The 26,607-nt window shown below is 37.8% G+C and overlaps 1 protein-coding gene across 1 annotated transcript; it reads left to right on the top strand.

The window, feature by feature from the left end:
* Positions 1-8,103: 8,103 nt before the first annotated feature.
* Positions 8,104-10,904, top strand: LOC130471647 (uncharacterized). The gene is made up of 2 exons (XM_056841894.1): positions 8,104-9,637; positions 9,733-10,904. The coding sequence occupies exons 1-2, from the start codon at positions 8,104-8,106 to the stop codon at positions 10,902-10,904; spliced, it is 2,706 nt and encodes a 901-aa protein (XP_056697872.1).
* The last annotated feature ends 15,703 nt before the right edge of the window (positions 10,905-26,607 follow it).

The raw sequence follows: 26,607 nt of genomic DNA on the forward strand, positions 1-26,607 counted from the left end.
GTCTAGGTGTTCTAACAATAGTTCATATCTTTTGTTACTTTCAACAAGTAAGACTAGCTTGTCTTGAATGATCTAGAAATCAATCAATTTTCAAAAGTCCATCAAAATAGAGCTTTTAGAACGTTAACTTGTTGATAAGGTCTAAGTAACAATGCCAAAGATTTGTGGAACTTAAATCAAGAGATTGATTTGAACCTAGTAAAGTTCTTATTTTTTAAAGAGTTGTTTGTTTTAATCATGAATATTGACTCAACCCGTAAATGACCATTTCATTCAAATAACAAACACACATTGTTTTTGTCTTTCTTGAATGTGAGTGTTTCTGTGTTTGAAGCAGAAATTTAGGTATGCTGATTATGGAACAAAATAGCCATTAAGTTCCAGCCTTGAAAGGACTTAAAACAAACTAGATGACCCTACAACTAATGTGGCATTGCCATGCTTCATTTCCCACTTGTAGATCATTAGTGTAGCCTAGCTTCCATTGTTTGAGTTATTACCGAAGTAAGAACCTGAAGCGGTATATGGTACCAAGGAAGTTTGATTGCTAGGTTACTTCTCTTTAAACATAAACTTATAGGTAGAAACGTGAGTTGTAAATTCCTTTCATTTGTTCCTTGTTTTCCTATTTCTTGTACCCTTTCTTATAGTCTTAAGAATTGACTTCTCTAGTGTTGAATTTTATACTTTGTTAGACATGTCTAATGTCACTCCAACAAGGTTCTTACCATTTAATTTATGTTTAATATTTTGTTTCAACTAGATGATCTTACCAGAAGCTTCTAAAGTTCTCTAAGAATCGATCTATTCGAATGTCTAGGGATTAGACTCATTCGAGAATTAAATGGATAAAATATATTAGGTTGTTAACCATTGGTAAAGCTGAGCGTTTAAACTCAATGCTTTATGATCTCAAAACTACATTGTATTTTGAATTCATAAGCACCAATCGGTTTGCCATTCGACTTTGATACTCGAAAACAACTATAAAAGTCGCTATAAGAAACGTACATTTTAAATTGCTCATTTTCTCTCATTTCCGTGAATCGTACTTGGATTCACTACCAATCGAGGAAATTTACTGTTACCTTTCTAAAAGGATTTACTGCAGTGCAAGATATTTAATTATAAACAATAATTAAAACATACATTGAAGCATGCAAAGTCTAAACATTTATTATGAGTAATAACTTGAAAATTAAAGCAATCATGCAATTTAAACAAGTCATTGGCATTATATTCGAATTTATTGTTCCGGCAGGTGTGAATAAAATGAATCCAAGATCCTTAAATCATTGAAGAATTAAGCACATTATTGTATTTAGACTCAATTCTAAAATATTTTAGGTAAGCAAATCCTTTGCTAATAGTCTAGAAACTACTCTTGGTTGATAGGTACGTCTAAGAACTTAATAGGTAAACCTATCTCATTTGCCACGACATAAAAGGACTCCTTACTTATATCGTTGAGTTTCACCAAAACTAACATGTAATCACAGTTATTTGTGTACCTTACCCCTTTAGGATCAATAAGTAACACCTCGCTATGGCGGAAAACTATTACTAAGATTGATGTAAAGGTTATCCAAGTAAGTGTTATTTTGGCATGGCACCTTTTAACTCAATTTTTAAAGTTTGGAACTTAAGGCTCTTACTATGTTGGTTAGATTTTAAGTGAACTAAAATCCTTAATCATGCAACATAATCAAGCCATAATCTCATGAATAATTAAGAGATATTTAAAGAAATAAATAACTTAAAGCATGCATAAAATATAAATGTGATATAGTATGGCCCGACTTCATCTTGAAGCTTCAACTTCAAACTCCGTCTTGAAAATGGATTGGAAACTTTGTCTTTAATTTTACCATGGGAGCCGCCAGTTTCTTCAAATAGGATAAGCTATAATTTAAACTAATTACAACTATTTGATGGTAAGCATACCATATTTAAAGCAATAAAACTTTGGTACTTTAGACCAATTTTACATTCAAATTAATGGTACGCAGACCATATTTTCTATCCTATTTGAGCCATACTAGTCACTTTCCATAACCTGCAAAACAGTACATTTACAATATACCATTAACCCATTCATTTATCAATGAATGGCCCACATAGCTGGTTAGTAGAACATATTATGCATCACATAAATATTTGCAGCAATTAATAAAGGCTTCCAATAATCTAAAAATTATTCAATCCTTATTAATTATAATCGAGTTATTTTAACCTTAAAGGAATCTAGACCTAATCAAGAGTTTATGACTAAAACGCTCCCACAAAAACCAAAAAATTTACATGCTTTACTAATTTTAAACATAAAATTGTATTTCCTAGTCCAACCGGAAACATACAAATTTAATTAAAATTTAAAGCTCATATAAATTATTATTTAAATCCTTTAATTTATTTTCAGTTTATTAAATTAATTAATTTAAATTTAATCAAGGTTTTAATTTTAGTAAAATAATTAGTATAAATAAAATTTATAATAATTAAAGTATTCAAAATTAAATTCCGAGAAAAAATTAAATTACGAATTTTTCAAATCGTTTTTCCAACTGAAAATTAAAATTAAATTAAAACGAACCAATCGGGTCAAGACGAGGCCTTAGGCTCGCGCCCATGCCTCGTCGAGTCCAACTAGCAGCAGCCCATGCCACTCGAGTGATCGTACCGCAAGGCCGAGCGACCACGCGCAAACGCAGCAGGCCCAGCGAGCCACGCTTGCGCGAAGCCCACTCGCCCACTACCGAGGCACGCTGCTGGGCAACACAGCTGGATGAGCCAGCCATCGCTGCCCGCGTGCATGATGCGTTGTGCTCGTTCCTTGCCCACTCTCCCATCCCGCCCACTTGCTCGCAGCACTCGATGCTAGGCAAGGCTGCTGCCTTTCACTCTAGTATCACGCCCTTGCTCGCTGCATTCGTACCGCATGGGCGACGAGCTCCCTTGTGAAGGAAATATGTCCTTCACCCAAGGTGCATTAAGTCTAATACCAAGGTTGAGATTAATTGCGAACAATTAATTTAGTGAGATCAAGTGATTGGAACAGCTAGTTGGAGCAATGCTTTCGATCAGTGAGTTCTAATGAATATTAAACTCACAGCTTACTCTTGACTGAACCTACAAGGTCACACCAATGACACGTAACAGATCACCGGATTAAATGAATCGGAAATTCATTTAATAGCTTTTCGGGAATTAGTTGGAAAACGTATTATACGATACGACCTTGCATCGGAATCGTATATCGTATCGCGAATATTCGTAAGCTAGGCAAAACGAATAAATCGTATCGTACGACGGTGATTCGTCGTATACGAAACGATAAATAATATATCGGAAATATATTTAATCGCGGATACGAAGAGCGGCCCACGAGCCGAGTGCACGAAGCACTCAAGGCCCATGGGCGCGTCGGGCAAGCAAGCAGGCCACGACACAGCAGCGCTGGCCCATGGCCGAGCAACTGTGTGTGTGTGCGCGCGGGCCAAGGCCACGACACAGCAGCAGCAGCGCGGCCCACGGCCCAGCTCGCTGTGCGTTCTCGTGTGGTCTTGCGCGGGCTTGCTGGCCGGCCTTGGCTTATGGCTTGGTCGGTTAGTAAGGTTATGTTAATAAAGTTCTAACCCCTTTTCCAACACAAAACAATTCAGTCACACAACCCTAGGAGAAAACAAAGAACCCTAATTTTTTGTGTGCCTCCAAAGTGTGTTCATCCCAAAAAGCAAATCTCTTGATCGATTGTCTAAGCTACGATAATCAAGACGGATCTGATCGTGTCGGTGAACCAAGTCGAGGAACGACAAGTGGAGTTCTAAGTTCGTGTTCGTAGACAATTTGTGGAAAACACGCTTCAAACGTAAGTCTACTTAAACTGTGCTTTATACATGCTTCCTGGCTTTGGGGATTGTTTCCGCACATGTTATTATGTTTAACTGTATTCCCTACAGTGGTATCAGAGCCTTATGAATTCAAAGCATGTTTTAGCATGATTTATTTGTTTTTGCATCTGTTGAAATTTTGGAATTCTTTGTTGAATTTTCAGAATTTTTACGAATTATTGGATGAATTGCGTAATAATCTGGTCCGAAATCAAAAAGATTCCCTATTCTGATTGAAAAAGATTTTCTAAGATCAACTCATGAGAATGGAATTGCAAAAACACGCCTCGAAGTGTCGTTTTTTGGCCGTTTTTGTTAATTTTTAATAAAAATTAAAAGTGTCGGACAGTAATTCAATTAAAAGGTCGACTTAAACTACTCGGAATTGCGTGAAATTTTGACACAATGTTTCTGGGTATATTCTTCATCTATGGTAAACATTTCAGATATTTTCGATAAGTATAAACCCTAATTTTTCCTTTTCCCAATTCGTAAAATTTGTAACCCTAATTGAATTTTAATTAATTTTGGTTTAATAATTCGGTTAATTGGGAACGGGGATATAATTTCATGGGTCAGTGGCTAATTTTAAAAATTATTTGATTAAAATTTTGAATGGTTTCGTTAATTTTAATCGCACTTAAACATAATTATTAAAAATCTGAAATTTAAATGTTAATGAACGATTCAAATTTTCGGATTTTATTATTTAAAAGTTCAAAATTTTCAAGTTGATTCGTTCTTTCTTAAAAGTTTGAATAACGTTAGCCTTTGATTTAATATTTTACGAAATTGGATTGTCGTTAAAGTTTATTAAATCGTTAAAATCGTTGTTTTTCGAAAATAAAAATCGTAACCTTTTGAAAAATAATATTAATGCAAGTTCGTGAAATTAAATTTAATTTTATTTAAGTTGGTCTGTAGGCACGAACCATAGGCACGAACACGATGTGTGGTGGACGTATGGCTCGCAAAGCCATGCGGGCTGCTGTACGAGAGCCGAGCCCAGCGACACGGGCAGCAGCAAGCGTGCTGCGTGCCTCGTGCGCGCTGGGCGAGGAAAGGGCAAGTGATGCTTGCGGGTGCTGCGACTAAGCAAGGCACAAGGCCATGCGACGTCCATCGCAGCGATGGCACAACGACGCAACGCAGGGCAGCGATGAGCTGTGGGCACGCGCGCGCGCCAGGCTGCGGGGTGTGCGAGCTTGCTCGTGCGCCTGGTAGGCCACACGCAAGGGCTATGGGCTGGGAGCAACCCTAGCCCAACAATGCACTTGAACCTTTTTCGTTGAAAATTGTTTATTTCGCTGGGCTTCGCATATTTGCATTAATTTGGGCTAACGGGATATTTAATTTATATTTTATTTGCTTGGGCCGGGCCGCGATTTTAATTTAATATTTCATAATTAATTATCCGGAATAATTATTGGTTTGAGTGGGAGCCACTAAATGAAATTAAAATGAAATTATTATTTTTAATTATTTTCGTAGGTCGCATTATTTTAATTAAATTCAATTTTAATTAGAATAAAGTCTAAGGATTAATAATTTGGAAATTGATTAATCTTTTAGGACGCGTTTATGTGAACGTGAATTTTAATTAATTCACGTAAATACTTGCATATTTATATGGGTCATTCGTTTTAGCACACGAATGGGTGAATGCATAGAATGTATATTTTATGTAATGCAGGTACTCCAAAGTGACTAGTATGGCCATTTAGGATAGTTAAATACGGTCTACGTACCGTTCTATCTTTGAATGTAAAGTTTTAAATATGGTCTGCGTACCATGGAAATTTTTGATGTAATTTTATTATTTTCAAGTATTTCTAAGTTTAGAACTTTAAGTTAGCATTTGAACGAAGATTCAAGACGATGCCAAGCTAACAAGGAGGTGATGAAGATTGGATGCTTCAAGACAAGATGTTTTGGGCCATACTAGATCACCATTTATTTATGCAATTTAATATATACATATACATATATATATATATATATATATATATATACATATATATATATATATATATATATACATATATATATATACATATATATATATATACATATATATATATATATATACATATATATATATATATACATATATATATATATATATATATATATATATATATATATTATGCGTGAATGTATGAATGCTTTGCATGAATAGGTTGTGTCCTATGACTCGATTAGATTAAGTTCACTAAATAATCGAACCAACATAGAAACAACTAGGTCCAAAGTAATATGGAGTTTAATAATTGCCTTCCAAATCAAGCACTTACAAAAATCTAAGGATCTAAGGTAGTAGGTTTACGCTAAAGCGAGGTGCTATTTTAGTTGACTTAGGTGGTAAGGCGTCCTAAAGGAGCACGTTGATTGTGGTTTCAACTCAAACAACAATGGCATTATGTTGTGGCAATGGGATAAATTATGGCATTAATTTATTAACCAAGAGTAATTTGGAGATTACTAGCAATAGGTTTTGCTTACCTAAAATCTTAAACTACTTAAGATATGCTAAAGCTGCTTAAGGATGAGTCAAGTGTACGAAAATTAGTAAATTTTTTTTCTTCTCTCTTCTCTCTCATGGTGTGGTGCACGTTAAGGTTACCTTACTAACGTACGCCACTCTTGTTAATGGCGAGGAAGAAGAAAACGCAGAAGCTTGAGATTGCTCGAGTTAATGAGGAAGCTTCTTCTCTTCTTCATCAAGAAGTTTCGAGGCCTAAGAACCAGAACCAACTCAGAAAACAAGTACCCATTCTTGATGAACCTCGGTTTAGTGAAGGACTGGTGACACCAGTGCCGCCGCCTCATTCTGGCCATTTGCCGCCGTCGATGGACCGTATGGAAAACTTTCAAGCTTATCAGGACTCAACTCGTTGGTCGCAGTCAGTGCGCACGGATGTAAATCGACCGCCATCCCTGGTTGAAGCTTTGGAGGAGGTTTATGAGGATAGCCATCGAATGGTGGTGGGAAAGGATAGGGTGGACTTGCTGGTGAGAAGTGTTAATGTTGCACTCAAGGAGATGCACCATCAGAGTGCGATGAAGGCGAACCCAGGTGTAGATCCAGCCCAGAAAACAGGGGATGTCCGTACAGAAACAGAGTATGGAGTGAGTGGTGCGCAGCAAGCTCAAAGGCGACTGAATATGGAAACAAAACCATGGGTTAATCTATTTAAAGGTAGTACACTCCCTTCTAAAGGTTTTGCGTTGAATTTTATTGCTCCCACAGTTTGTGATGGCACACCCATAGCTGTACTTGATAAGAATGAGATTCAAAAAATGAATGATCTGTGGGGAAATGCAATTGTCATGTTTGTGGCTGGGGAAAAGCCTTCGATTGGTGCTATATTGAGATTCATTGTAAAATAATGGCATCAAGTTGGTAAACCTCAGATTTTCCTCCATGATGAGGGCTATTTTGTAATCAGATTTCAGTCGAAGAAGGACAAGGAATCAGTACTGGTGGCTGGTCCTCATATGTTCTTTGGCAAACCTATGATTGTTAAACCTTGGACAGCAAGTTTTAATTTCCAGGAGGAAATATTGAGGGTTGTTCCAGTGTGGGTTAGATTGCCTAACTTACCTCTAAGCTGTTGGGGGGGGGTGATTCATTGAGTAGAATAGGGAGCTTGCTTGGAGATCCTCTAGTTGCTGATGATTGTACTTCTAAGCAGCAAAGAATATCGTTTGCTAGAATTATCATTGAGGTGGATGTAACTGGTGACTTGCCTAAATCTGTGCAGATTCAGGACCCTATGGGTAACATTGTTAAACAGGTGGTTGAGTATGAATGGCTGCCACCATATTGCCAGAAATGTAAGATTGTGGGACATGACTGTACTCAGACAAAAGTCAATACTACAAGGTTTAGGCCAGCTGATGTTCAGAGAAAAAAGGTTGTGAAGGTGTGGAAACCTAAAGCTGTGCAGCCAGTTCTTGAACCAAAAACTAGTGATGAGTTGAATACTAATAATGCTGTACAAGAGGATGATGGGGAGAATGAAGAGTTATCTGGTAATGATAAACCTTTTACTCCAATTGCTCCAGTTCTTGATGAAGGATGGAGAGTTGTTTCAAGGAGAAGAAGAGATATCAGAACTCCAGCTCAGACTGTGGGGCTTGCTGAAGTCCATTTGAATGGGGAGGATTTGGTTGTTGGTAGTGAAGGAGTGGAATTCCCAACTGATCCACCATGAACATCAGTACCTGGAATGTGAGGGGATTGAATGATCCCATTAAAGTAGTTGAAATAAAGAAGTTTTTAGCTAGTAATAACATTAGTGTTGTAGCTTTGTTAGAAACTAAAGTTCAGGAGAAGAATAGTAGTAAAATTCAGAAGAAAATAGGGGTTGGGTGGCAGTGGATTATGAATTATGAGCATTCTCCTAGGGGAAGGATTTGGATTGGATGGAAGCATGCCTTGGTTTCAGTTCAGATTCTTCATAAAACTGAATTTTGTAATGTTGCTACAAAGAATGGCTTGTTTAGTACTACCTTTTCAGTTGTGTATGGTTTACACTCTGTTGATACTAGAAGACCTATGTGGAGAGAGATTACTAACTTCAGTAGTACTGTTAATTGTCCTTGGCTAGTCATGGGGGATTTCAATGCAGTTTTATTAGCTGCTGATAGGGTAAATGGCAATGCAGTTACTGAAGGAGAAACTAAAGACTTTGATAGCTGTATGGATGCTGCAGGGTTGGCTGAGCTTAAAAGTTGTGGGAGTTACTACTCTTGGAGCAATAAGGGACAAGGTAATTTGAGAATTTGTTCCAGAATAGATAGAGCTATTGCTAATGCATTGTGGCATTCTAAGTTTGTTGATGCTGTGGTGGATTGCTTGCCTCCAGGAATATCTGATCACTCCCCTCTAGTTATGTCTTGTAATATTCACCTGGGAGGAGGGAGTAGACCCTTTAAATTTTTTAACTATATGGCAGATCATGCTCTTTTTCTTGATGTGGTTAAAAAGGGATGGGATGTGTCCTGTCCAAGGAGTGGTTCCATGTTCAAGGTATGGGCTAAGCTTAAAGCAGTAAAGCAAGGATTGAAGGAGCTTCATCACAAAGATTTTGCTAAGCTTGATGAGAGAATTGAGGGGTTAAGGGCTGATTTGGGTCAAATTCAGACTCAGTTAGCAGCTTGCCCTACTGATAGTAATGTGCAACAAAGTGAGAGGGAGTGTAGTGAGACTCTTAAGAAGTTTTTGCATATTCAGGAGAGTGCATATAGACAGAAAGCAAGAATTCAGTGGCTGCAAGTAGGACATTCTAGTTCTAAATTCTTTTTCAGTGCAATGAAGGAGATGATAGCTAGGAATAGCATTGATATCTTGTATGATGATTCTGGAAAGAAGCTAAGCACTACTCAGGAAATTCAGGAGGAAGTTAGCTCCTTCTATAAGCAGTTGATTGGTACTGCAGCTAGCTCCTTGATGGGTGTGGATGTTGGGGTGGTTAGGAAAGGGAAACAGCTTTCTGCTGCTGATGCAGAAATGTTGGTGGTTCCTATCTCAGATGCAGAAATTGATGCAGCTATCAAAGGTATTGATATTAATAAAGCTCCTGGGCTTGATGGTTTCAATAGTTTGTTCTTTCTTAAGGCTTGGGAGATTGTGAAAGCAGATGTTTATGAAGCAGTGAGAGAGTTTTTCAGAACTGGAGTGATGTTAAAGCAAGTGAACAACACTTCAGTTACTCTTGTGCCTAAGATACAGAATGCTTCATGTGTGAAGGATTTTAGGCCAATTCCTTGCTGTTCAGTTGTTTACAAAATTATTTCCAAATTCTTACTGCTAGAATGCAAGGTGTTATTGGCACAGTTGTAAGTTGTTCTCAATCTGGTTTCATCCCTGGTAGATCTATTTCTGATAATATTTTGCTGGCTTGTGAGTTGGTGAAGTGCTATTCAAGGAAACATGTTTCTCCTAGGTGTATGATTAAGGTGGATCTGAAAAAAGCTTATGATTCTTTGGAGTGGCCTTTCTTGAAAACCATGCTGTCAGAGCTAGGATTCCCTGTGAAGTTTGTGAATTGGGTGATGCAGTGTCTTTATTCTGTTTCTTATTCTATTCTGATAAATGGTTGTCCCACAAAACCAATTCCTGCAAAGAAAGGGTTGAGACAAGGTGATCCCATTTCACCTTACTTGTTTGCTTTGGGTATGGAATATCTGTCAAGGTGTCTTGCTGCACTTGCTGATAATGTTGACTTCTCTTATCACCCTAGATGCAAAAATTTGGATCTCACCCATATGATGGTTGCTGATGATTTATTGATGTTCTCCAGAGCTGATGAGAGTGCTGTGAAAGCTCTTTTTGATGCTTTTACCAAGTTTTCCTTGGCTTCTGGACTGGAGGCTAATTTGCATAAAAGTGAAGTTTACTTGGCTGGTGTTTCTGATCATGTTGCTTCCAATATTGTTAGCTCAATTGGGGTTCCTCAGGGGTCTTTTCCATTCAGATACTTGGGTGTTCCTCTCACAACTAGGAAGCTTTCTTTTACAGACTGCAAGCCTCTCATTGATAGAACTGTTGCTAGAATCAAGAGCTGGACTTCTAAATTTCTATCCTATGTAGGTAGGTTGCAGCTGGTGAAATCTGTTCTCTTTGGTATCCAACTTTACTGGTGTCAGATTTTTGTTATGCCTAAAAAGGTGATGAAAGAAATTCAGAGAATTTGTAGATGTTTCTTGTGGTCTGGTGCTGATGCAGATTCAAGGAAAGCTTCAATCTCTTGGGAGCAATTGTGTTTTCCTAAGAGTTGTGGAGGGTGGAATCTTAAAGACCTAACTGTGTGGAATAAAGCAGCAGTTTTGAAGCACTGTTGGGCTTTAGCTTTGAAGCAGGATAGGCTATGGGTGAGGTGGATTCATGCTTATTACATTCAGCATAGAGACTTTTGGACTATGCCAATTCCTAATGGCTTAACTTGGTCTTTGAGGAAAATTTGGCATAATAGAGAAGTGTTTCTGCAGGCCAATGGAGTTGATTAGTTTGTAGAGGCTGGTAAATTCAGAATTCAGAAAATGTATAAGTTTCTTCATCCAGCTGGAGCTCAGGTGGGATAGAAGAGATTGATATGTAATAGCCATGCTAGTCCAAAGAGTACTTTCATTATGTGGCTAGCAGTGCAGAACAGGCTAGCTACAAAAGACAGATTGATAAGATGGCAACTGAATATTGATGGTACCTGGGTCTGTGTCAGTTGGAAAGTGAAAGCTTGGAGCATTTGTTCTTCTCTTGTTCTTATTCTAAGGAGATTTGGAGACAGGTTCTGCTTTATCTAGGTGTGACTAGAATTGTGTTGCCTTGGCATGATGAGGTACAAATTGCAGTGAAGAAAAGCAGAAGTAAACAGAAGAAGGCTTGCAAGTATAGTATAGCTTTCATTGAGTCAGTTTACTGTGTCTGGTTGCAAAGAAACTCTAAGGTGTTTAGGGATCATGTTGATCCATTCAAAACTGTTGTTAGCAACATTATGTTTAATGTTGAGTGTAGATGTCAGTAGTGGCTTCTGTCTGCTTTAGCTAGCTTGTGTTGGTTAGCTTGGTTCTTTGATCACCATGGTTCGCAGACTATGCGAACTACATTGTAGGGGGTATTCTTCCGTCCGATCTTACATATCAACAGAAGAAGAAGTTCCTACATGATGTTCGGTTTTACTTTTGGGATGATCCTTATTTGTTCCGTGAAACTGCTGAAGGGTTGTATAAGAGATGTGTTCCAGAATGGGAAGTCCATGGTATCATCAATATGTGTCATTCTTCACCTTATGGAGGTCACCATGGACCTACTGAAGGAAATATGTCCTTCACCCAAGGTGCATTAAGTCTAATACCAAGGTTCAGATTAATTGCGAACAATTAATTCAGTGAGATCAAGTGATCGGAACAGCTAGCTGGAGCAATGCTTCCGATCAGTGAGTTCTAATGAATATTAAACTCACAGCTTACTCTTGACTGAACCTACAAGGTCACACCAATGACACGTAACAGATCACGGGATTAAATGAATCAGAAATTCATTTAATAGCTTTTCGGGAATTAGTTGGAAAACGTATTATACGATACGACCTTGCATCGGAATCGTATATCGTATCGCGAATATTCGTAAGCTAGGCGAAATGAATAAATCGTATCGTACTATGGTGATTCGTCGTATACAAAACGATAAATAATATATCGGAAATATATTTAATCGCGGATACGAAAGGGGCAACGCTGCCAGCCCAACGAGCCAAGGCGCGCAAGCGCGCAAGGCCCACTGGGCGTAGCAGCGAGCCAGCGCGCAAGGCCCATGCCTTGGCTGGGCGCGCGCACACGCAAGGGGCAGCAGCAACAACGCACACAGCGCGGCCTAAGGCCCAGCGCCTGGCTGTGCGCGTGTGGGCTTTGCGCGGACGAAGTGCTGGCCGGCCTTGCCTTATGGCTTGGTCGGTTAGTAAGGTTATGTAAATAACCTTCTAACCCCTTTTCCAACATAACACAATTCATACACACAACCCTAGGAGAAAACAGAGAACCCTAATTCTCTCTATGCCTCCAAAGTGTGTTCATCCCAAAAGCACAAACTCTTGATCAATTGTCTAAGCTACGATAATCAAGACGGATCTGATCGTGTCGGTGAACCTAGTAGAGGAACGACAACTGGAGTTCTAAGTTCGTGTCCGTTGACAATTTGTGGAAAACACGCTTCAAACGTAAGTCTGCTTAATCTGTGCTTTATACATGCTTCCTGGCTTTGGGGATTGTTTCCGCACATGTTATTATGTTTAACTGTATTCCCCAACAGTGGTATCATGAGCCTTATGTATTCAAAGCATGTTTTAGCATGATTTGATTGTTTTTGCATCTGTCGAAAATTTTGAATTTTTTGTTGAATTTTCGGAGTTTTTACGAATTATTGGATGAATTGCGTAATAATCAGGTCCGAAATAAAAAACATTCGGTTTTTCAAGTTTTAAAACCCTAATCTGATTGAAAAGGATTTTCTAAGATCAACTCATGAGAACGGAATTGCAAAAACAGGCCTCGAACTGTCGTTTTTTGGGCGTTTTTGTTAATTTTTCATTAAAAATTAAAAGTGTAGGACAATAATTCAATTAAAAGGTCGACTTAAACTACTCGGAATTTCTTGAAATTTTGACACAATGTTACTGGGTATATTCCTGATCTATGGTAAAATTTCAGATTTTTCCGATAAGTATAAACCCTAATTTTGCCTTTCCACAATTCGTAAAATTTGAAACCCTAATTGAATTTTAATTAATTTTGGTTTAATAATTCGGTTAATTGGGAAAGGGGATATAATTTCATGGGTCAGTGGATAATTTTAAAATTCTGAAATGGTTTCGTTAATTTTAATCTGAAATTTTATATAATCAATGGTTTCGTTAATTTTAATCGCACTTAAACCTAATTATTAAAAATCTGAAATTTAAATGTTAATGAACGATTTAAAGCTTCAGATTTTATTAATTAAAAGTTCAAATTTTAAATGTTGTATCGTTCGTTCATAAAAATTTGAATAATGTTAGCCTTTGATTTCATATGTTTTACGAAATTGGATTGTCGTTGAAGTTTATTAAATCATTAAAAATCGTTGTTTTTCGAAAAATAAAAATGGTAACTTTTTGAAAAATAATATAAATGCAAGTTCGTGAAATTAAATTCAATTTTAATTAAGTTGGTCCGTAGGCACGAACCAAAGGCACGAACACGATGTGTGGTGGACGTATGGCTCAACGAGCCATGCGGGCTGCTATACGATGGCCGAGCCACAGCGACACGGGCAGCAGCAAGCGTGCTGCGTGCCTCGTGCGAGCTGGGCGATGAAAGGGGCAAGCGATGCTTGCGTGGGGCTTCGACGAAGCAAGGCACAAGGACATGCGACGTCCAGCGCAGCGATGCACGACGACGCAGCGCAAAGGGCAACGACAGCTGGGGGCGCGCGCGCGCGAAGGCTGCGGGGTGTGCGAGCTTGCTCGTGCGCCTCGTAGGCCACACGCAAGGGCTATGGGCTGGGCGCAAGCCTAGCCCAACTATGTAATTGAACGTTTTCGTTGAAAATTGTTTATTTCGTTGGGCTTCGCATATTTGCATTAATTTGGGCTAACGGGATATTTAATTTAATATTTTATTTGCTTGGGCCGGGCCGCGAGTTTTACTTTAATATTTCATAATTAATTATCCGGAATAATTATTTTTTTGAGTGGGAGCCACTAAATGAAATTAAAATGAAATAATTATTTTTAATTATTTTCGTAGGTCGCATTATTTTAATTAAATTCGTTTTTAATTAGAATAAAGTCTAAAGATTAATAATTTGGAAATTGATTAATCTTTTAGGACGCGTTTATGTGAACGTGAATTTTAATTAATTCACGTAAATACTTGCATATTTACACGGGCCATTCGTTTTAGCATACGAATGGGTGAATGCATAGAATGTAGATTTTATGTAATGCAGGTATTCCAAGTGACTAGTATGGCCAATTTAGGATAGTTAAATACGGTCTGCGTACCGTTCTATCTTTGAATGTAAAGTTCTAAATATGGTCTGCGTACCATGGAAATTTTGATGTAATTTTATTATTTTCAAGTATTTCTAAGTTTAGAACTTTAAGTTAGCATTTGAACGAAGATTCAAGACGATGCCAAGCTAACGAGGAGGTGATGAAGATTGGATGCTTCAAGACAAGATGTTTTGGGCCATACTAGATCACCATTTCTTTATGCAAATTAATATATATATATATATATATATATATATATATATATATATATATATATATATATATATATATATATATATATATATATATATATATATATATATTATGCGTGATTGTATGAATGTATGTATGCCCTGCATGAACAGGTTGTTTCATATGACTCGATTAGATTGAGTTCACTAAATAATCGAACCAACATAGAAACAACTAGGTCCAAAGTAATATTGAGTTTAAAAATTGCCTTCCAAATCAAGCACTTACAAAAATCTAGGGATCTAAGAAAGTAGGTTTCCGCCAAAGCGAGGTGCTGTTTTAGTAGACTTATGTGGTAAGGCGTCCCAAAGGAGCACGTTGATTGTGGTTTCAACTCAAATAACAATGGCATTATGTTGTGGCAATGGGATAAATTATTGCATTAATTTATTAACCAAGAGTAATTTGGAGATTACTAGCAATAGGTTTTGCTTACCTAAAATCTTAAACTACTTAAGACATGCCAAAGCTGCTTAAGGATTTAGAACTTTTGGGGTCTTGGAATCGTTTCATTCATTTTGGACCATGCTTTTGCTTTTTGCATGAATTAAATGTTTTAATAGCTTTAATGATTGCATGCTTTTGCTTTTATTTCAAAGTTATTGAATTTTATGAATGGTTATTTATTGCGAATTCTTTTCGATTGTAGTAATCAAAATGGTCGCAAACATAACAACAATCATATCAGCTGAAATTCTGGATGTCGAGTTAGACTTGACTAATTTTCTTGAATGGAAAGAGAAACTTTTCGAATTTTTGAAAGTTAATGGCATACACTATGTCATTTAACAACCTCTTCCTAGCTATGATGCGTGAGGCATGACTCCTGAAAAGTACAGAAGTTGGGCACTTCACAAGTACCTTGTCACGGAGTTCATCCTTAAGTCTATCCCTGAGAGTTGGAGAGGGAGGTTCATTACTTTTGAACCTCAAGCTCTCCAAGTAGCCTCGAGGATAAGTGTGCGGGTTTTCGACCCATGTGCCAAACTGGTGGCAATAGGGTTGATGAATTGGCTAATTCGATGAGCAATCTCAAGCTCATAACCCCATGCAAGTCGTGCCTAGAAATCGAACTTCTAGAGGCACAAAGGCGCATTTACTCTGTCAAGATGGACAAAACACATCAATTCGGTCTCATGTGGATATGATATCTGGATTATTTTTCACAATTGAGAGACTTGGTGGTTCCATCAAAGAGTTGATAGCTATTGCACTAGTGCTGAATTCTCTTCATAAGGATTATTAGGGTTTTAAGATGCACTATCTCTTTCATCAGAAAGAGAGCACATTCTGTGAACTTGTGGAATTACTCATGAAATGCGAGAAAATCCTTAAGTTCAATCAAGACCCTTTGAATGTGAGGTGCACTAAATTCAAGAAAGTAGGCAAGGGGAAGAAAAGCAAGGCTGCATCTTCATCCACTGCCAGAGGGCATCTGGCGCCTTCCAAGAGCAAGATGAAGAGGAATTCTTCTCCTTCCACATCGCAATGCTTCAATTGTAATGAAATTGGTCATTACAAGCGAGATTGCCCCAAACTAAAGGAAGAGAAGAAGGACGGAAACGTTGCTTCTCCTTCAAGTATGTATGTTATACATTGTAATCTTGCTAATTCTACTTCTTGGGTATTAGATACTGGTTGTGGCTCACACTTATGTTCCAATTCGCATGGACTAAGGAGAAGTAGAAGGCTTGATAAAGGCGAGATGGATCTACGCGTGGGAAATGGAGCACGGATTGCTGCATTAGCCTTAGGATCTTATTTTATTTCTTTGCCTAGTGGGTTTGTTTTGGAACTAGAAAACTGTTACTATGTTCCTAACATCATTTTCGTTTCAAGTTTGGATTCTAAAGGTTTTAGTTTTCAATTTAAAGACAATAGTTGTTCTTTTTCTTTGAATGGAATGTTTTATGGTTCAGCACAACAAGAAAACGGTCTTTATGTGCTAGATACGAGCAAACACATTTATAACATAAATACCAAAAAGGCTAAAACTGGTGATTCGGATCTCATATTTCTGTGGCATTGTCAATTAGGCCATATAAACACAAAGCGCATGGAATTACTTCAACGGAAAGGAATTCTAGAATCATTCGACTTAGAGAATATTGATCACTGCGAATCTTGTTTACTTGGCAAAATGACAAAGCAACCTTTCTCAAAGGTGGGAGAAAGAGAAAGCGAACTACTAGGGCTAATACATACAGACGTATGTGGGCCTATGAGTACGAAAGCTAGAGGTGAGTTCAGCTATTTCATAACGTTTACGGACAACTTTAGTAGATATGGCTATATTTACTTAATGAAGCACAAGTCTGAATCTGTAATCCCCCGTAAATTTTTAAATTTTATTAATAAATTTTAACGTATATTATTTATATTTAAATAAGAATTTATGAATTTTAGAAATAAATATATAATTAACGTGTATTTACTTATTACATTTTAATTATTTTAATTATTTTTTTTAATGATTTGCGAAATCAAAAATAATTTTAGGATTTTAAGTTGAAAAGAATTTGAATTACGAAAATCGATGGAATTTATAAAACGATCCTATTCAGTTTTGGATTCGAATTATAAAAGCCAAATCCTATCTCTAGCCCATTGTTGCAAGCCCAAACAAGAAACCCACACTCCCTCTCCACCTCTAATTCACGTGGAAATAAACAAGACCCAACACTCAAACCCTCACCCAAACAATTTCACGTAAAAATCAAAAACCCTCATCCTCTCCCCTTGCACTCACGTGAAACCCCAAGATCCTCCTTCTTCACGTTCGTTGCTCCAGCTGTCGGACCACCATCACCCGTCGCCGCCGGTAAGGCGTCTCACCCCTTCTTCTTCGTCCCTTCCTCCTCCCTTCTCTTTTTTCGTTTCTTTTCTTCCTGATTTGATTTCTTACTCTCTTCCTCTCGTGGCATTGTGTTCGAACAGCCGTTGCTGCGCCAGCCACACCACTACCAACAGCCGCGCAACCACCGCACCGCCCTTCTGCTGCCGCGCCCTCCACGCACAGCATCACTCTTCTTCTTCCCTGCGCGTTCGTCTTCCCTTCCTCACGTCGTGCGACGACCTTCCTGCCACCTGAACCGCCGTCGCGCCGCCAACCTCCGCGAGCACCTGTTCCTGCTGCCGCCGCCCCTTGTCGCCGGCCAGCCACCCCCTTTTGTCTCTTTTTGGTTAATCCTTTAACCTTTTATTTAATTAATGCAATATTATGTTATAATAATTTAATAGGTTTTCATAGTTTAAGGCCCCCGTTCGGTATCGTTTTTTGTTTCCAGTTTTCTGTTTTTTACAAAACTAAAAACTAAAATATGAAAACCACAAAAAGTAGTTTTCAGTTTTTTGTTGTCAGTTTTCAAAATCAACATGATTGCTATAAGTATGACTATTTTTTAGTTCATGATTCAATCTAAATCATATGACTTTTATAACCAAAAAACCAAAAACTGAAAATTATTAGTTTTGATAATTTATATTTAGAATTCAAATTATATGTTGATATTATAAACTAATTTATTTTCAGATTTGTTAATCATGTTTAAGTTAGGGTTTTAATTATGTTTATTAAGTAAATTCATGTTCTCTTGGATTAGATTTATAGTTTTATGGTTTAATTATAATTTTCAGATTATATGTTTTATATAATTAAGTTGTTAATTTTCAGATTATATAATTTGATTAAAATAAGAGTTTTAATTATTAAAGTATGAATTTTTAAGGTTTTTAAGGATTTTAAATCATAATAGAATGATTATACGTCATTAAAGCTATTATTTTTATGATTTTAAGAACGTTGATTATGTTTTGTGGACGTTTGAAATTATTTTATATTGCTGGAAATTTTAAAAGGGATGTTTTATTGGAGTTTAGAACGATTTGGGATCATTAGTTTAATAGTTATTATGCTTGGAGGTCATTTAGTTAAGTTTCGATATTGGGGATGGTTCAAAATATGTTTAGGGTGTATTTAGAGTACTTTAGTATTGCTGTAAATTGTGGATATTGATTGGGAATTGTATTGGTTGTTTTTAGGCGGAGAATTCTTTGTAGGCGACTTTTGAATTCGTTAAAGTGGCCTATCAGTTTGTTTACACAATGTACGTACATACCTGTGTGCTTGGAATGTGTGTGATTTGTTGAAACCATGTTGAAAGTGTTGATGAACTAGATTATGTTGAAATTGTTGATGAACTTGGTTATGTTGAAAGTGCATGTTTAATATTGTTGGATGGACATGTTAAGCATATATATTTCGTTATGAGAATTATAGCATGTTAGTATGGATGATTGATACAGACATGTTGGTTGGGAACACTAGATTATTTTATATACATTGATTCAGATCGATTGATTGTCGTTCCCTTTTAGCTTTTCACTACTTTATGAGGGCCGTGGACCTTGTTTAGTAAGTCGAAACCTTATACCCATATAGAGGGGTTGATCAGTATTAAAGGAAAGGTTGGTTTAATTGGATTAAGTCTTGATTGACATCTCTGTGATCACTTACTTAATTCCAAGATAAAAACAGTCGTGAATAAATGTTGTTTGTATGCCTTATGTGATGTTGAGTCACAACATAGTTTAATTTATAAATGTTGAGTCACAACATAGTTTAATTTATAAACCATGTAAAGTGAAACTGAGTAGCAATAGCTTTAGACTGTGCACGTCTAAAGTGACGGACAATCAGGAGTTGGGGTCATGGGTAGCCTATGGCTTTTTCTGGGGCCGGATTGATCACCGGTTCTATTTTATTCAAAAGTCCCTCGATATCGCAGGTAATTGGGGTTTACGGAGTCGCCCCCGTACCTCGTCTTCCTTAGTGAAGAATAAGAAGTTTCTAGTAGCAACTCGGTCCATTGACTATTTCAATTAAAATAATGTTATTGTTATAAAAGTCTATTCCAGTCTAGCCTAGTCTAGTCAAGTGTGGTATTCAAATTAATATGTGTTGTTTGCTCTTACTTATGTTTCATTAGCATCATGTTAGGATTGCTCATTTAATAGAATCATGTTAGGATTATTATTGATTTAGTATGTAGTACTCAGCTTTGCTGATTACGTGGTTTTTCTTGTGCATGTTGATCATGGCTATGCCTTATTGATCCTGTGATGACCCAATCTTTGGTGAGCAGTCTCTAAGGATCAATAAGCATTGTCCATCTGCAGGTTTGAAGATGTTGCATCATTGGGATCGGGAATAGAGAGCTTGTATTTAGTTTTGATTTGCTAAGTTGACTTGGGTTTGTTTAATTGGACTTTAAACTTGTTAGTTGATCTTATTTTCGTTGATTGGTTTTGGGATTAACTATGTAATCGATTATTTATAAACCTGAAGTTAGTTTTATGTTTTCCGCTGCAAAATTCTGAATAAGCCGTTACGTTTTCACACGGGCGATAATGCCTTGATAATTCTCTACGTTTTATATTAAAAGGTTATTTTAGAAAAGAGAGAATTGTCGGGGTGTTACCGAATCGTTCGAGAAATTCCGAGAATTTCAAAATGAAGTAGAGAATCAACATTATGGCAAGAAAATAAAAGCTCTAAGATCGGATCGAGGAGGTGAATATCTTAGCCACGAGTTTGATGACCATCTAAAAGAATGCGGTATTCTTTCTGAATTGACTGCTCCGGGGACACCTCAATGGAATGGAGTGTCGGAACGGAGAAACAGGACCTTACTCAATATGGTCAGGTCAACGATGGGTCAGGCCGAACTTCCTTTACAATTCTGGGGACATGCGTTGCAAACTGTAGCACTCACACTGAATCGTGCTCCGTCAAAAGCTGTTGAAAAGACTCCATACGAATTATGGACTGGGAAACTTCCAAAGTTGTCTTTTCTGAAGATTTGGGGTTGCGAAGCATATGTCAAGCGATTAATTTCGGACAAGCTACAACCTAAATCTGACAAATGTTTCTTCGTTGGGTATCCAAAAGAAACAAAGGGGGTATTATTTCTACAACAAGTCAGACAACAAGGTTTTCGTTGCTCGTGACGGTGTCTTTTTGGAAAGAAATCATATTTCCAAATTGACAAGCGGGAGAATAATAGACCTCGAAGAGATTCGAGACGAACAACGAATTTAGAACTCTTTAGAAGAAGTTCAGGTTGATGAACCTCCAAGGTCTTTAGGAGAGCCAGTGGGAGTAGTTCCTCAAAACGTTGTTGCCCCTCGTAGGTCAAATAGAACTATTTTTCAGCCGGACAGATGGACAGACGTCCTCTTGCCTGAAAACTTAGACGTTCTCATATTGGATAGTGATGAACCTATGACTTACAAGCAAGCTATGACGAGCCCAAGCTCCACTAAATGGTTAGAGGCCATGCAATCTGAAATAGACTCCATGTCTGAAAATCAAGTCTGGGATTTGGTTGATTTGCCGGATGGGTTCACACCTATCGGATGCAAATGGGTCTTCAAGTTGAAGAAAGACAAAGATGGAATTGTATACATATACAGGGCTAGATTGGTAGCAACAGGTAACAGGCAAGTTCACGGCGTTGACTACGATGAAACCTTTTCTCCAGTTGTGATGCTTAAGTCTATTCGGATAATCCTGGCGATTGCCGCTTTTCATGACTATGAAATATGGCAAATGGATGTCAAAACTGCCTTCTTGAATGGTGTTCTTGAAGAGACTGTGTTCATGACACAGCCGGAGGGTTTTGTCGATCAAAAGAACCAAGGAAAGGTATGCAAGCTTAAGAAGTCCATCTACGGACTAAAGCAGGCATCAAGGAGTTGGAATAAACGATTTGATGAAGCAGTCAATAAGTTTGGCTTCATCAAGAATCAGGACGAATCTTGTGTATACAAGAAGGTCAGTGGGAGTAAAATTGCATTCCTAGTCTTGTATGTTGACGACATACTGCTTTTTGGAAACGACATTCCTATGTTGGAGTCTGTAAAGACTTGGCTTGGAAAGTGTTTCTCAATGAAGGACGTAGGAGAGGCACAGTACATATTGGGCATCAATATCTATAGGGATAGATCTAAGGGGATGATTGGACTAAGCCAAAGCACTTACATTGACAAAGTGCTAGCTAGATTCAATATGATGGAAGCCAAGAGAGGCCATCTACCCATGTCACATGGCACATATCTAAGCAAGAATCAGTGTCCCAAAACATCTGATGAGCGTAGAAAGATGAGTGGAACTCCATACGCTTCGGCTATTGGATCCATCATGTATGCTATGATTGATACAAGGCCGGATGTTTCGTTCACACTTAGTACAATGAGCAGGTACCAGTCAGAACCAGGTGAGGCGCATTGGACTGCTGCCAAGAACATCCTAAAGTACCTGAAAAGGACTAAGGATCAGTTTCTGGTTCATGGTGGTACAGATGAGTTTATTGTTAAGGGCTATACGGACACAAGCTTTCAAACCGACAGAGATGATTTCAGATCACAGTCTAGGTTTGTGTTCTGCCTCAACGAAGGAGCAGTAATCTGGAAAAGTGCTAAGCAAAGCACTATTGCGGATTCTACAACTGAAGCCGAGTACATTGTTGCCTCAGAAGCAGCAAAGGAAGCTGTTTGGATTCGGAAGTTCATCGAAGAACTTGGTGTTGTCCCCTCCATTAAAGGACCAGTGGCTTTGTATTGTGACAATAGCGGAGCCATTACCCAGGCAAAGGAGCCTAGGAGCCACAAGAAGTCCAAGCACGTACTGCGGCGATTTCATATACTTCGAGAGATCGTTGAAAGAAAAGAAATCGAGATTTGCAAGGTTGGAACTGACGACAACGTCGCGGATCCATTGACTAAACCGTTGCCACAAGTGAAACACAACGCACATGTAGTGTTACGTTATGATACATATGACAATTCATAAATCATGCGGATAAACCATAAAGCCAGGAAAGCATATTATATTCACATAATCATTTAGCATAGAATTGATGCATACATGTTGTAGCGTGCCTTCCCTAGCTGCGCCCGAACCGAACAAGAACAAGTCTTTAGGACTCCAAATGTCGTCCCTCCGTAGATAGTCCACAGTACGTCCGGATCCGCCTCAAGTTAGACCAACTAGAATCGCCCTTAAGGTTACTAGGAATTTCGGCTACTGTTTGCAAGTGTATGGTTAATTTTATTTCAAAAACTTACCCTTTGAATACTTCAATCGTTTCTGCAAATAATGACCCTAGGCCCTTATTTATAGAGGTATGGAAAAGGAACTGGAATCTTATTAGGATACTAATTAGTTAAACTAGAATCCTAGTAGGACTCTAATTAATTAATTTTATCCTTTTAGGATTAGGAATTTAATCATCAAACAAATCCTATACAATTTAGGTTTCGTATGTGAACACAAACTCTACACGAGCATGACCCACGAGGGTGCAGGCCATGCCCGCGCATAGCCCACACGGCCGCTCGGCCCACGCGAGCCGCAAGCCCACGCGAGCAGCAGCACAGCTCGCAGCCCATCGCTGCGCGCGCTGCGCGCGCTGCCATGGCCTGCTGGGCCTGGCCTTGCGCTGGGCCTGGCGTGGCCTTGGTTGTTCGTGTGGCGCGCTTGGCTTGCTGGGCGATGGCCTGGCTTCGTGCTGGGCCCTCGTCCGGCAGGCCTCGTCCGATGCTTATTCGTACGATACGCTTCCGATTAAATTCCCGGTTCCGGAATTCATTTCCGATACGAACAATATTTAATATTTCCGATTCCGGAATCAATTTTCGTTTCGAACAAATATTTAATATTTCCGTTTCCGGAATTATTTTCCGATTCCGATAATATTTTCGATTCTGACAATATTTCCGTTTCCGGCAATATTTCCGATTCCGGCAATATTTCCATTTCCGATAATATTTTCCGATACGTACCATGTTTCCGTTTCCGGCAACATCTACGACTTGGATAATATTTATATTTCCGATACGATCCATATTTCCGTTTCCGGCAATATCATCGTTTCCGGAGTATTCATTTCTTGCTTGTGACGATCTCAGCTCCCACTGAAACCAAGATCCGTCGATTCCGAATATCCATAGATAGAGTATTTAATGCCATTAAATACTTGATCCGTTTACGTACTATTTGTGTGACCGTACGGGTTCAGTCAAGAGTAAGCTGTGGATTAATATCATTAATACCACTTGAACTGAAGCGGCCTCTAGCTAGGCATTCAGCTCACTTGATCTCACTGAATTATTAACTTGTTAAATAATACTGAACCGCATTTATTAGACTTAAAATAGAATGCATACTTGGACCAAGGGCATTATTTCCTTCAGTCTCCCACTTGTCCTTAGGGACAAGTGTGCGTTTCTTAATTCCTTTGTCGCTCGATGCTTGCTCTTGAACATAAGGTAAGAGCTGTCATCCTTATTATGTCCAGAGGTGTTTCTCGGTTTCAGAGTTCAACTGATCAAATAAACAGATAATCATAGCCTATGATTCATCCGAGCACGACCATGCATTTCACAGTTTCTAGCTCTCCGAGTGGCCTTGTACAACTTTTAAGCATCTCATCCCGATTTATGGGAGGACAATCCCAATCTTGCGATCTTGAGATTAGACTTCGTTTGATAGGTGATTACCTGAGCGTTGCCTTTATAGCCTCCTTTTACGGTGCGACGGTTGGTCAACGTCAAAGTTACCAGTTCTCAAACAAGTAATCTCAAATCACTCAGGTATTGAGGATTTAGTGTCTAAAAATTTTAATGAAATTTACTTATGACAGATTTTCATCTCTTACAGTAAAGTTTCATAGGTCTTGTCCGATACTAGTCTTCCCAAAGTAAGTATCTATGCAAATGATTATGACATTGCCATGTCCACATAGTACAAGAAACAGAACTACTAGTCATCTTGCATTCTAGTCGTCTAACGTTTTCTATGCGTCCAATTTTATAGAAAACTCCGACTAGGGACCATTTTCAACCTTTAACATTCAAGTTCACTTGATAGACATTTCTTAGTCACAGGACTGGTCCTGACAGTCTATCTTGAATATATCGTCAAATTGAAGGGACTCATCATTTAATACTAAACCAAGATTAAATGGAATATGAAAATACATTTCATATATGATAAATGTTCAACCCCATTGTTTTACAACCATGGGCCTCAAACCCATCTTTAAAACAGTTCATGGAATTCAAAGCTATGCTTGATTTCCAGTGCTACAACGTGAGTGTTGCTTCTCACTTGTTGCATAGGTTTAGTTATCATGCTTTGCCAATCTTAATATCCTTTTCATCGAATGTTCTTCGAGATATGATGATAAGATCTTTTCGAGTTTGTTTATTATGTGATCTAGTCTTTCTTACTTTGATGGTGGTTTTACTCATTTTGCAATGAAGAACCATCAAGTTAGCAGACGTTTTTCTTGCTTCAAGAGTGGTTCTACGCATTTTTCAATGAAGAACCATCAAGCCAGCAGATAGGTGATCTACCCAAGTTCAGTGAAGAACTTTAAACAACCCTGTTTTATTGCTTCTTAGGCAATAATTACTTTTACTTCAACTGTATAGGTTGCTAGTGATGCTTTGTTTGGATTTACCTATCCAAGCAGTTCATAGATATGTGGAAGACTCTCCAACTATATCTTAAAACATAGAAATTATTATTTTAATTTCCCACGCAACAACTCATGGTCTCCAATCCATGTTGCCATTTCAAAACACGATTCTCTTTAGCTCGTCCTTGTCAATGGTTAACTCCAAAGGAATCTTTCTTGATTCTTTGCCAGTGTTTATGCGTGTAGCATCAATATTTAGCATATCTTTATTTCCTTGAATCAAGAACTACTCTTATATACCTTTTCAAGTACCATAAGTTTTTCTTGATCTCAATCTAGTTGATCTTCACTTAGATCAATAGAGATTGGTATATGTTCGTCATGCCTAAAGTCATACGATACGTTTTTGGCGATCCTCATATTATATCATACATGATAAATTCTTTTGCAGAATAATTCCCAATTGAATTCTATTCATGTAATTTTAGCTCATCTTGTTTCAGTAGATACTAAATCCAGCTAAATTCTTTGACATATAATATAGGTTTAAGAATCTTACTTAGATTCTTTGATGTTTAACTTAGTAAATGCTTATACATAGTTCAAACATCCTTTACTTAGATTTATTCATATGGGTCGAATATCTCCAATGGAGTCTTACGTGTTTGATTTAGTAAATGCCATTACTTAATCCAAAACAATATCATAAGATCTTTGTAAATAGATCTTAATACCCAGTATGTACTAAGTTTCACCATGGTCCATCATTGATGAATAATTTCAAATCTAAGTCATTAGCATTTGAATGTTATTTCACAATAGAGAGATATGTGTGTGATACACATAGGACCAAATAAGTTTTTATGTACCCCCACTAAACTTCTTATACATCTATAAGAATCATGCATATTTTATGAAACTAAAATGCTTATTAGCTTCACTTAAAATACAGTTCCACTTCCCAATTGCTTGCTTAAATCTGTACTTAGATTTTATAAGCTAGCTTTCCTTTTCAAGCATTTATTTCGATCCACAAATTCTATGACATACCATGTACATATTTTATTCCAACATTTGATTGAGGAATACGTTTTGTCATCCAATTGCTATATGTACCAATATGCAATCATTGCTTGAATATAGACTTGAGCGTTACGATTATGCATGAGGTTTCAACACAATCCACACCGTGAATTTGCTTGTAACTTTTAGCAACTAATCTAGCTTTGTGTGTGAACACAATTCAATGTTTGATGGTTTTTATCCTTTAAAACAAACTTGCAACCAATAGGTGTGAAACTATTCTTTCAAATCAACAAAATTTCAATTTTGTCATCAAAACATTGAGTATGTTTTATGGCCTCTAACCATTTAAAACATTTGAGTCTATATATGGCCTCTAACCATTTTCGGGAATCTGGGTTTCGTCATAGCTTTCTTACAGGT

The sequence above is a fragment of the Spinacia oleracea genome, chromosome 4 (assembly GCF_020520425.1).
Source record: "Spinacia oleracea cultivar Varoflay chromosome 4, BTI_SOV_V1, whole genome shotgun sequence".
In the NCBI taxonomy this organism is placed as follows: domain Eukaryota; kingdom Viridiplantae; phylum Streptophyta; class Magnoliopsida; order Caryophyllales; family Amaranthaceae; genus Spinacia; species Spinacia oleracea.